General features: G+C 37.8%; 1 protein-coding gene across 6 annotated transcripts in view; it reads right to left on the reverse strand.

Annotated features, from left to right (window-relative positions):
• daam2 (dishevelled associated activator of morphogenesis 2) overlaps nucleotides 1-12,577 on the reverse strand; it is a 149,567-nt gene extending 136,990 nt beyond the window's left edge. For 4 of the 6 annotated variants that reach the window (XM_051134179.1, XM_051134177.1, XM_051134178.1 and 1 more), the window contains exon 1: nucleotides 12,439-12,577. In XM_051134179.1, the coding sequence (XP_050990136.1) occupies nucleotides 12,439-12,569 (131 nt within the window). In that variant the 5' untranslated portion in view covers nucleotides 12,570-12,577. The remainder of the gene's footprint in view (nucleotides 1-12,438) is intronic. The other 2 variants (XM_051134185.1, XM_051134183.1) reach the window with 2 other exon arrangements.
• Nucleotides 12,578-13,257: the final 680 nt, after the last annotated feature.

The following is a 13,257-nucleotide window of genomic DNA, read 5'->3' on the forward strand; positions in this document are numbered from 1 at the left end:
ATGAAACAAAAACAACAGAAAATCATAAGGGACCTAATAATGGCAGCGGAGCACATTTCAGAGTGCTTTAATAGAATTCTGACCAAGTCTGCAGATCAACCAGTGTTCATACTAGGGGACTTCAATACAATGATTGCCCAACCCGTTTCTGACGCACTACCCCATAGAACAGGGATTCTCAACTCTGGCCCACAAGATCCTTTTTCCTGCAGAGTTTCACTCCACCCTTGATCAAACTCACCTGCCTGTAACTTTCTTGTGATCCTAAAGACCTTGATTAACTTTCAGGTGTGTTTGATTAGGGTTGGAGCTGAAAACTGCAGAAAAATGGATCTTGCGGGCCAGAGTTGAGAACCCCTGCCGTAGGGGAAACAGACTGGCAAAACAGGGCAGGACGCAAGGATATATTCAGCAACAAACTGGCACAGGACTGCAAACACAAGGAGAATGAATAGAGACCAAACGAGAAGGGTAATGAGGGAAGACAGGTGGGGCAAAAAAAAACCAAACTGAACCTGAACAAGACATGAGTGCTGGGATCCAGGCACCACTCTCCAACATGAAACAAAGAAACAGGGCACGCAGACAAAAGAAAGCACACGGCTCGAGAATCCCAGAGACCACAGTCAGACAAGGACAAGAAAATACAGGAAATACAATTTTTGTGCTCACATTCGTTTTCTCTGAATCACAATTATGCACTGAAATGATCTTAGAACAAATTTGCGACAGTTTATACACTGTAAAAAGTTTTCACCAGTCATTTCAACTCACAAGTTAAATCAACTTAAAAGTACAAGTCATTTTACCTCATTTTATTGTAACAAGTTAAAGTGACTTGTAGTTTTAAGTTGACTTAACTTAAATTTTTAAGGCAGCTGCTGAACTTAAGTTTTTAAGTTGAAACTAGTGAAAACTTTTTACAGTGTGGCAAAAAATGGAAACATTTTGATATTGAATGAGAGAGGCTTCTGAACCCAATCCATTTAGTTTCGCTTTAATAAATTCATTTTAGCTTGACGTTTGTATTCTGTTTATAATGAACGGCACTATAGCCTAATTTGTGTTACTTTATAGTTTAATATAAATTTTTATAGCTACTCATTCTTCATTTTTTTCTGTAATACCATTAACCCTCAAAGACAGAGACAGCCGCCCACGGCTAAAAAAAAATATTTTAGAAAAACTGTAAAATTCATCTGCACCTTCTACCTCTCTTTCCACCCTTTCCACCCTTCTGTGGACTTCTTCTATATCCATGTCTTCTTACAGTTTCTTCTCATGCTCTTTGCACCACACCACACCTCTCCACTCTTCTTTTCTCCCTCTCCTTCTCGTTTCCTATTTTCATACATCCTCCTCCCTGCTTATCTCATTCTACCTGTTCCACTCTTCTTCTCTGTCATTACACCCCTTTCTGTATACTTTCCTTTTTATTATTACTATAAAGCAGTTGTGATTAATGTGTTAATGAATAGGTAAACTGGATTCCCTGTGTTGTGTGTTTTGGAAATTAAGAATTGTATAAACTTAATAAATCATCTAAACCAACAACCTGTTTGTTAGACCCTATTCCTATAAACTACTAAAAGAGATGCTTCAAGAAGTAATAGATCCTCTTTTGAATATTATTAACTCATCATTGTCATTAGGATGTGTCCCAAAAACCTTCAAACTGGCTGTTATTAAGTCTCTCAATAAAAAAACACTACTTGACCCAAGAGAATTAATTAGTTACAGACCGATCTCCCTTTTCTGTCAAAGATACTAGAAAAGGTAGTGTCATCACAACTATGTTCCTTCTTAGAGGAAAATAGTATATGTGAGGATTTCAGCCAGGTTTTAGACTGTATCATAGTACTGAGACTGATCTCATTAGAATTACAAACGACCTGCTTCTATCATCCGATCGCGGTTGTATCTCTGTAGTAGTGCTATTGGACCTTGATGCTGCGTTCAACACTATCGACCACAACATTTTTTTGAATAGACTAGAAAATTATGTTGCATTAGAGGAAGTGCACTGGCATGGTTCAAATGGTACTTATCTGATCGCCATCAATTTGTGGCAGTGAATGAAGAGGTATCATAACGATCACAAGTGCAGTATGGAGTACCTCAAGGCTCATGGCATGGATGACTAGTATTTTCTTACAGCTAAATTCTGAAAAAACAGAGATGTTAATTATTGAACCAAAAACTTCTGCATGTAATGACCTTGAACACTGTCTAATACTTGATGGCTGCTCTGTAAATTCTTCATCATCAGTTAGGAACCTAGGCGTTTGATAGCAATCTGTCTTTTGAAAAACATGTATCTAGCATTTGTAAAACTGCATTTTTCCCAAAAAAATCTTGCTAATTACCTATAAAGCCCTGAATGGTTTAGCACCTCAGTATTTGAGTGAGCTCTTATCAAACTATAGTCCTTCACGTCCGATCTCAGGACTCTGGCCATTTGATAACACCTAGAAAATCAAAATCAACTGCAAGCGGGAGATCCTTTTCCTATTTAGCATCCAAACTCTGGAACAATCTACCTAACACTGTTCAGGATGCAGACACACTCTGTCAGTTAAATCTCTTTAACCTGGCTTACATATAATACACCATCGCATTTCTATAATTCAAATCCATTAAAGGATTGCTAGGCTGCATTAATTAGGTCAACCGGAACACCTGATGTACTTGTTATATCTTATAATAATGGCATCTACGCTAATATTAGTCTGTCTCATTCTTATTCCGTGGTCACTGCAGCCACCCGGAACCAGACTGTATCCAGAGCAGGTGGTGGATGACCTCTACAGCCCTGAATGTCAGCGGTACAATAGTACAATACACACAATCGCAAAGTGTCCTTCACAGTAACTGCCTTTCATAAAGCTCTTACTATCAGGCTTTTCATTTGCATCTCTTCTCAGTCAGTTTAATACATTTGTCTATTATTTAATCTAACTCAACTAACTCAATGGTTAGTCAGTGAATCATTTGGTGCCTCTACAGAGATCTATAGATATAGATTCAATACATAAAGTTTCTAAAGAACATGTTTACAATTTAGGGATAACCAAATGTAATTAATTATTTTTTGCACTAAGTATATCTTAGATGATAACCACTATTTTGTACGTGAGTGTGTGTGGTTCAGGTAAACCCTATGTCATATGGGGACAAAATGTCCCCACAAAGATGGCAATATTTAAAACCCTTTTCCTTGTAGGAGACTTTTTTTTTCCTTGAGAAATAAAAAAAATGTAAGGGTAGGTTTAGGAGTAGGGTTACAGTTTTTTAAATTGGTTTGGTGCTATTTTCACAAGCAAGTGGTACATTTTCAAAACTCTTACTACTAATCTCACAACAAATCATCAAAATTGCACTTTTTTTCAAATATTTAAGCATATTTTTTATGTATATAATATATAATACACACAACCACAAAATATCCACACTACACAAAATAAATGTTTCATCTATATAAATGTTTCATTCACAATGACTGCCTTTCTTATAGCTCTTACTGTCAAACTTTTAATTTGTATGACTTCATTTGCATAGATTCAATAGATATACTGTATAGTTTCTATACAACTTTATTGCAATTTAGGGATAACCAAATGCAATTCATTATTTTTAACACTAGAAGTGATTTATCTAAGATAATAACCAAAATTGTGTGTGTGGTTCAGGGACAGTAAACCATATTTTATGGTGACAAAATGTCACCACAAAGATGGCAATATCTGAAATCATTGTCACTGGGGAGGAGCATGGCTAAGAGTCATGTCCGGAGCCTAGATACAAATCATTGAGCCTCGAGTGCACAGAAGAAGATGGAAAATTCACCTCCAAGCCGATACTCTTCACCGGGTTGGTATGCCCAGGGGAGGACCACAACACTTATCTGCACTAAACAAAGGTAATCCCCCGTTGAATACACAGTTTGAAGACGATCACAGTAGAGAAACTCCTGGAACTCTTCATGTCTTGCAAGTGTGATCTGTTTGGATTTTTGTACTAAGAGCTTTGAAAATATACACCTTACTTTTGAAAATAGTACCAAAGGAAATTAAAAAAAAAAAAAAAAAAAAAAATGTAAATGCTTGAGCTCTTCAATTCAAGATAGATTCTAATTCTGTCAATGTTTTTACCATTCATCAGCTGGGGAAAAAAAAATATATATATATATATATATATATATATATATTCTGAAAGTGATTCCCACAATTTTGTTCATCTATGTTGTTATTTTTATCATTGTGGTGTGGACTCCCCACAACAGTTTCAGACTCTGAAATGACATACATTTTGTGGTACGGTACAAATATTGTGTTCTTTATACTGTCTTTATACTTTTTTTTTTTTAATCAATGTGATGTTAAAAAAAAACGCTAAATTGACTTTTTTCTTGGTCCTGAGACAGCACAGATTTATTTGTTTCTATTAACATTAAATAAATGCTGTGACATCTACTGTGCAAATACCAACAAGTGCCATGCTCTGTGCATAAACACAGCACCAGATGTGGCTGCAAGAGTTAAACACCAGGACCACACTGCAACCATAGCATGCCAAGAACTACTACACTGTAACATAACATACAACGCGCACGGGCCATCGTAAATCAGGCAGGCGACCAGGGCTTAGGAGACAAAGGCATCCAGTGTGTTTCTAGCACAGAGACTTGGATCCTATTAATAAACGCTTCCAGATTTTCCAGCAGTCAACTCTCTTCGGCTAACACACGCCAACTGGGCACAGAGGACTCTAACTACAAGCTGTGATTGGTAGAGATCAGTGTAGAGATACTGTATATTGTGTCGAGTTGCTAATTATTGACAGAGCTCAGAGGAGCAACGTCAACAACATCCACAGAGCCACTATACACTTAATAAAAATGGTGAGCTGCCCAGCAGAATGACAGAGGGAGTGAATGAAAGCAAAAGACAGAGCAAAGCTAAAGGTCTCTGAAGTGTAGCCACAATCATGCTTTTAAATTTACATTTAATTATTTAGCGACTTACAAATCACGACAATACAACCAAGAGCAACAATATATAGGTACTGTGACATACACTACCAGTCTGAAGCTTTTGAACAGTAAGATTTTTAATGTTTTTTAATGTTAAAGCCTGTATTTATTTGATCCAAAGTACAAAAAAGCAGTAATATTGTGAAATAATTCTACCATTTAAAATAACTAATTTCTATTTAAAAATATTTTAAAATGTAATTTATTCCTGTGATCAAAGCTAAATTTTCAGCATCATCACTCCAGTCTTCAGTGTCACAGCAACAAAAGAACTCCACTCCTGTCTGTTCTGGACAGTACCCCAAGTATGATTCAGATTCATTAGTTCTCGTTCTACAGTCCGGCACCAGGTGTTCTTTGGTCTGCCTCTCTTGCGTTTGCCCTCTGTTGTCCAGTAAAGGGCTGGGCAATCCACCTCCATCCTCTTCTCATAATGATGGTTCGAATGCTGTCCTGTTTACAACGAGCAAGCAATTGCTCATAAGAAATGGTGTTTGGCCAGAAAATTCTCATGATTCTCCTCAAGTTTTTTGTGTGGAAAATTGAAAGCTTATTCAGATCACTGTCTGTCATCCTCCAGCACTCTTAGCCATACAACATTGTGGAAAGCACACAGCTCTGGTACAACTTCAGCTCTGGTCTTTATGTAGTACTGCTGGGACCTCCAGACATTCTAAATGCATTTCAGGCCTTGCTAAGACGATTTTCTATGTCGCTGTCCACACCTCCATCATGTTTGACACTGCTGCCGAAGTAGGTGAATTCTTTGGTCATTAGAAGATTTTCTCCATTTACCTGCACTGGTTGGGGATTTGGGATATTTAGTGTCATCACCTCTGTTTTCTGTCGTCAGCAAAATCCAGATCTTCAAGTGTAGAGAAGAGGGTCCATCTCACACCTCTTGGCTGGTTTTCTGTAGTTCTGAACATCACCCAGTCAATAACAATGTTAAAAAGGAATGCCGACATTACACAGCCTTGCCTCGCTCCAGTCTTCACATGGAAATGATGATCGCTGTTTACCATCTTATATGTGAAGTTGTTGTAAAAGCTTTTGATGAGAAGTATGATGTCTTGTGGTATTCCATATGAACGTAGGATGCGCCAAATGCCATCTCTGTGGATGCTGTCAAAGGCTTTCTTAAAATCTACAAAGTGGATGTATAGTTGCCCCGGCCATTCCGTGCATTGTTCAATGATGTTTCACAGTACAAAAATCTGGTCTGTACAGCCACTTCCTTTCAGGAACCCTGCCTGTTAATTTCTAAGATGTTGGTCAACTGCATCCGATAGTTGTTGGATTATGATTTTCATTAGGGTCTTGCTTGGAATGGACAAAAGAGTTGCTCCACACCAGTTACTGCACTCAATAAGGGCCCCTTTCTTGGGGATCCTCACAATGATGCCTTCTGACCAGTCTGTTGGTATCTCTTTTTCTTTCTATATTGCTGTAAAGAGTGGGAGAAGCATCTTGGCTGCAAGCTCTGGGTCAGCCTTGAACAGTTCTGCACTCAGGTTGTCCTGTCCAGGTTTTTTTTTTGTTTGTTTATAAGGGACATTATGGCTGCAATGATTTCTTCCTTCTCTGGTGGTGCAGTATTGATATCAAGATCATGCTCCGCTTCCTGAATGTCAGCTTCCGATGTTGGTGATGGCCCGTTCAAGACCTCACTGAAGTGCTCAGCCCAGCGAGAGTCAATTTCTGTTTCTGATGTCAACAGTTGCCCATTTTTGTCTTTGATTGGTGTGTCTTTATTTCTTTATTTCCTCAATATTTACCACAGATTTCCTTGGTTATTTTATAAACTTTCCCTTATTCTCCCCTGCTAGCTGCTTCTTCTGCTTGGCTTGCAAGGTTGTCCATGAATGCTCTTTTATCCAATTTTGCCAATCTCTTCACTTCTTTATCTGCTTGTTGGTAGCTTAGTTTGTATCTCTCTTTCAGTCTCTCTGATTTAGCATCAAAGAGCTGCTTCTTCAATTTTCTCCTGGTACTGATGGCCTGCAAGGTGTCTGTGGTGATCCATTCTTTCCTTTTCTTTTCTTGGGTACCCAAGCATACTTCGCTGGTCCGGAGATATGCTGCTTTTATATGTTCCCACCTGGTATTAACATCATCTTGTTCAGGTTGTGTGTGGTCTTCCATATCTCCAAGGGCTTGGTATTTGTTTGTCAGCTGAAGAACAAAAGTATTTTTAATTTTGGGGTTTTGCAGTTTCTTCACATCCTTTCAGGTCTTTTGCACCCTGTCTTTCTCAGCTTTACTTTCACTGTTGCTACAACCTGTTGGTGGTTGCTCCCAAAGTCATCTCTCCTTTTATTTCTGACATCCAGGAGTGACCTTTGCCAGGTACCATTAATCATGAAGTGGTCTATCTGATTTTTGTCCCTTCCATTAGGAGAGTACCAGGTCCTTCAAATTGCTGGTTGTCATCTCTTCCTAAGTATAACAGTGTTTCTCCTGTACTAGTTATCAGTCTTCCTGAACCTGTCTATCTGCTCTCACTGACTCCCAGGATATGTAAATTGTAATGTCTCATTTCTGATGTTACTTAAGACAGCTTGCCTGTGTCATACATCGTCCTCATCCTCACATTCCAAAATCCTATTTTTGTCTTGGTTTTGGTGCTCAGGACTTCCACCACCCTGGCAGTAGCTTCCCTCAAGCTTTCACCACTGCCATTCATCTGAGTTTCTTGCGGTGACTCTGAAAGCCCATTACATCCAGTAGTTTTAGATTCTTCTTTTGCCGTAACACCTTTACGGAACTGGGTTGTTAACCCAGTGTCCAACACCCAACCTGGAGGGCCAGTGATCACTCTTAGTCTGGTCTCTACCCTTTGACTTGTCTGACATGGTTAGCCCTAGCAGGAGCACAAGGCTCCAGTCAGCATAGCTCTCTGGGTCACTGAGACACGCAAGCCCCCAAGCCACAACAAGGTAGTGATCTTTTCAGGACTCTTTGATGAAAAGAAAGAGACAAAGATCAGCATTTATCTGATATAAAAAAAGCTTTTGCAATATTATATACTATACCATTCAAAAGATTGGAGTCAGTATTTTTATTTAACAAGGATGCTTTAAACTGACCAAAAGTGATGATAACCGGGCAGTTCTAAAAATGTGGTATGTGAAATTCAGCTCATCATTAATCACAACTTCAAGGTTTATGGCTATACTGAAAGATGTTATGGTTGATGCACCTAGATGGATGGAGAAACTGTGATGAAGTGTTGGGTTGGCTGAAACCACAAGCTGTTCTGTCTTGGCAAAGCTAAGTTGAAGGTGATATTTCTACATCCAGCAAATGTCCAGAAATGTCTGTTAGACATGTTGAAATATGAGCAGCTATGGTTGGATCATCAGGATGGAATGAGGGTTGAGAGTCATCAGCATAGCAGTGGTATGAAAAGCCATGTTTCTGAATGACAGATCCTAGTTATGCCATGTAGATGGATAAGAGAAGTGGTCGAAGAACTGAGCCCTGGGGAACCCCCGGTAGCTAGATGTTGTGAATTGGACACTTCACCCCTTCAAGATACCTCGAAGGACCTATCTGAGAGGTAAGACTTGGACCACTGGAGTGCGGTTCCTGAGATGTCCTTTCCCATGATAGTTGACAGGAGCATCTGGTGGTTAACCATGTCATAAGCAACGAATGGATCCAGCAAGTATTTTAGGGCTTCTACAACCAAGAGCAGGGCAGACTCAGATGTATGTCCACTTCTGAAACCAGACTGGTTGTTGACCAGGAGATTGTTTGGTGTGGAAAAGGCACAGACTTGGTTGAACACAATGCTAGGGATGGGCGATATCTTATTGTTTGAGATATACTGGTAAAATTTTTCCCCACGATTAGAAGTAGTCTTCCCGCGATAATAACGATAAAGTCCAGTTGTTGACATATTTCTGTGTGCAACAGTATGGAGTGACATGCTGAAGGCGGATGTGAAACTAGTATATTGCTAAACGAGGACCTCCATTCTAGAACTGGTTTGGTAAAAACTGTGCATTGCAACAAAAATCTGAGCCTTGAATATCGTTAAATGTACTAGTAGTACATGTGCAATGCAGTTTTGCATGTGTGTGAGCCTGTTTAACATGTTGTCCAACAAAGATATCATTTTCTCCAAATTAACTTCATAACATAGTCGAGTGTTTGAAATACCTTTTTGTGATCAGCCGTGGTCTCATATCACAGAATGAGGCTGAAATCATACTATTTTATAGTATTATAAAGGCTATGTCGATTAGCATTGCATTATAAATATACTTTATCCTTATAAAAATACCCAAAATTGCTTGAAGAACACAGACAAACCATATATTGTAGCCATCATATGTTTATTGTCTTTAAGTTTGCTCAGTTAAGATTTCTCTATGTGCATTCTATTCAGCTACACCGATAACTGGATTAGAGATTCCTGGAGCTTCGTCAGTACTGTTAGCCTACTTCTGCTATAAAGCATATGTGGAGCTTCTGCGCAAGGGCGCCCTCTGGCTTCCAAATCAGAATCAAAAAGAGATTTATTGCCAAATTTACACACAAGGATTTCGTCTTGGGAGTGTTTCATAAAATAAATTGACCAAATAAGCCAGGCTTATTTTAGTTAGTCTGACTTATTTTGAACCAAATCAAGTGACAATAAGTCAGACTAACTGAAATAAGCCTGGCTTATTTGGTAAACTTGTTTTATGAAATACCCCCCTAGTGTTAGGAGCTTCCAGTACAAAAAGTACAAAAATTTAATTTACATTCCAGTGAATTAAACAGGCATTACATTACGTGTGTACTTAGCTCACAATGCTCACAACACCCTGTTTTGGGTAAAAATAGGAAAGATAACAATTTTCTTTAAAGAAACAGTGTTTCCTGAATTATCGTAATTGGTATTGTTATCGCAATAAATACCAGAAATTATCTAAATACATTTTTAAGACCATCTCTACACAACACCTTCAAGTGTTTTTGCAATGAACGGTCTGTCGTTTTCTAAAAATGCAGGATTAAGAGTGGGTTTCTTAAGTAGTGGGGTTATCCAAGCCTGATTAAATGTTAAGGGAAATACATCACTGTGAAGGGATGTGTTAATGTTGTGAGGTACAACTGAAGGAGGAATGGCTTGAAGAAAATGACATAGAATAGGATCAAGTGGATAAGTAGTGGGATGATTCTTCAGCCAATGTATGTTTGCTGGTAAGATGTGTTTGACAGTTTATACTTGACACCTGACACATGAATCATATTTAGAGTGGGCTGTTTTGGCTTGAACCAGTATACAAACACCTAGCAACTAACCAAAACATCCATCAATATTCTAGAAACCACAAAGAACTGGCAAAGTTGTCAGTCCAATATTATGGTAAACACAGGCAAGCACCATTCATTTGTTTTAAGAAAATGTACAAATCTGGACTTTTTTTAAAGTAAATTAGCAGTTCCTTATGTCAAGTTCCATACAAGCCACTGAAGAAAGATTCCCCACGTTGGCACAGTGTAGGAGTGGGCAATATGACCAAAATATTACTCCATGGTATGAGAACATTTATTTTACAATAACAATATATATCTCAATATATTTTATTTTTGTTATTAAAAATAAGAACAAAGTACTGTGCTATGTGGATATATTTACATACTGCGAAATAAACAGTAGAGCAATAGACACTTTATACCATCACAATAGATATTATCATACCACCAAGCCCTACATAAGTGCATGTCTATTTTCTATTAGTATTGGTGTTTTGGTGCTAATGTTTATCAGCATCTGGACACAAACACTTCACATCCAGCTGCACTCATTCTAAGGATGCAGCCAGTAACACACCCACTTTCTCACCTTACTTGCATCCCATCCAGGAGCACTGCCAGCCACAACATCCAGATGTGACTGAATAGCCTGAGTGGCTTACCTCAGTGACTTATTTCTAACTCAGTGGGTCAGAATACATCTGAGCACAACACTTGCTGCACATATCTATGGGCATGATACATCCACCTGGACTTTCACTTAGTCAAAAGGCTTCAGCCAATGATGTACAACAGGCACAAAGAAAAATCTGAAGGCTCTCGGTGTAGGGAACAAAATATGTGGTGACTAAAGTACAGCTGGCCTGCAGGCCTGCCCAATTATTAAGTATAAAACAATGTAGTACCAACTTCAGATGTGGCAGGTAAGTTTTAGTGCAATAACTTATCTAATGACATTGCACTTGTAGGCTCAAGTGGCCTAGTCTTATTAAAGTCATTTTTTTCTGTTCACACAGATTTGCATTATTAATCTCACAGTAATGGAATGGCATAAATGCTAAGGCAAAGACATCAATGTGAAGGGATTTGTTAATGATGTAAGTGAGTGAGTGCATTTACAAATGAAGGAGAAATGGCTTGAAGGAGATGAGATGGATCAAGCAGTGTATGTAATTCACATTTTCACTCAAGACATCAAGACATAAAGCCAAATGTGTGCAAACTGGCGTTCTGTGTTACATCAATACAGGTTTTACAGAGTTTACATTTAACACTTCAGCAGCAGTTGGTATAACAAAAACACACACCAAAAAAAAAAAAAAAAAATCAAAGCAAATGCCAGATGCTTTCATTATCAATACCTGACTAATTTCAAGCCATAAGTGACAGAGCAACTATTATTTATTTATTACATTTTATTCTTTAAAACCACACATATCCACCTTATTTTGTTGTTATTTTGCCAATATGAGCATAAAGATGGAAACAAACAAAAGGATATTATTTGAGTATTATAGTGTATTTGGTCAGAGAAAATAAAATAGCCTAACTTTTCCCTATGTGGAAAGATAGAAACAGCGCCTTCTACTCGCCACGAAAAAAATACAGCCAGTGACTACTACACTATACGACACCGGCAAAACATACACCCATACTGAAATTATATAATGAATGCAATAAAACTGTGACTAATAATCAGTGTTTGTAATCACATTTTGTCTACACAATTGTCATAAATGTAAAAGTGAAAGAACACCGTTCTTATCCACAAAAATAATTACTCATTGACTGCCAACACGGCTGCATGAACGCCGTTTACCAAGTGTTACCTTAAAATTCACGTAAATTATTCCCAAAACGCTGCAGGGATTTGCAATTGGCAAACAAACGACAACAGACCGCCTTTATCTACACCCACATATAAAATCTATTTTACGTAAGAAGCTACATAAAAAAGATGATACGTAACATGGATTTTATTAAAGGTTTATATCTAGAGGAGTTAAATTTGGACATGTCCAAATAACCTGGACAGATTAAGTAATGCTGTGAAATATGTAATGTCAGCAATGTCTCTGTAATGTCAGTAGAGCTATCATAATCATTATACAGCTTGCGAAATCAACAGTGCTCATTTAGGCATGGTTACTTACTGTACATCTTCATCTTTGAGAAAAACGCGTTGTCTAAATTGTAATCCGTTTGCGCTAACAGCGTCAATTTTGCGCTCTGACTCCAGAAGTACCAGTAAGTGAACTGCGCGGAGCTGCTCCTCTCTCACCATCAGTCCAAACACTACACACGCCTACTAATGTCTCTCTTAAAGACACAGTTCCATCACCAAACATGTCCATCATGGATACATCCAAACTGGCTCACATACTGTTGTGCGGGAGTATGTTCCAATTGCCATCATTTATTTTTGCTCCACTGGTATATTATAGATCACTGTTTTGCTCTCGTCTTGTAAAGAAACTACTAACGTTACTGTAAAAATTGTATAAGTTATGATTATAAGCAACTTATGTGAACCTTTTACCAACCCTAACCTTAAACTAAGTCTCCTAATACTCGAGTGTTGCTTATAGTCAACAGACTAAGGGGACCATCAAAATAATATGTAACTTTATATAGAGAGAGAGAGACATCAGTTGGTATCAGCTGGTATATATGCACACACACACACCTAACCACTCACAAGATGTAGATTTAATATGGTGTTCATTGTGTGTTAGAAATAATTATACTCTTAAAAGTTATAACTACAAGTTATAATGTATTATAATGTATTATAATTGTTGTTATGATTATTCATGAGATTATATAGAATATTATAAGGTTTTTTATAATGCATTATGCATTCATTATAATGCCTTAAGAATACCCTTATAATGTATTATAAATACAGACTTCATAGAAAGTGTTACCAAAGTAAATATTAACATAAAAATGTAGGTGTGTTCTCTATTATA

Source organism: Labeo rohita, chromosome 17 (assembly GCF_022985175.1).
Source record: "Labeo rohita strain BAU-BD-2019 chromosome 17, IGBB_LRoh.1.0, whole genome shotgun sequence".
NCBI classification, from domain to species: domain Eukaryota; kingdom Metazoa; phylum Chordata; class Actinopteri; order Cypriniformes; family Cyprinidae; genus Labeo; species Labeo rohita.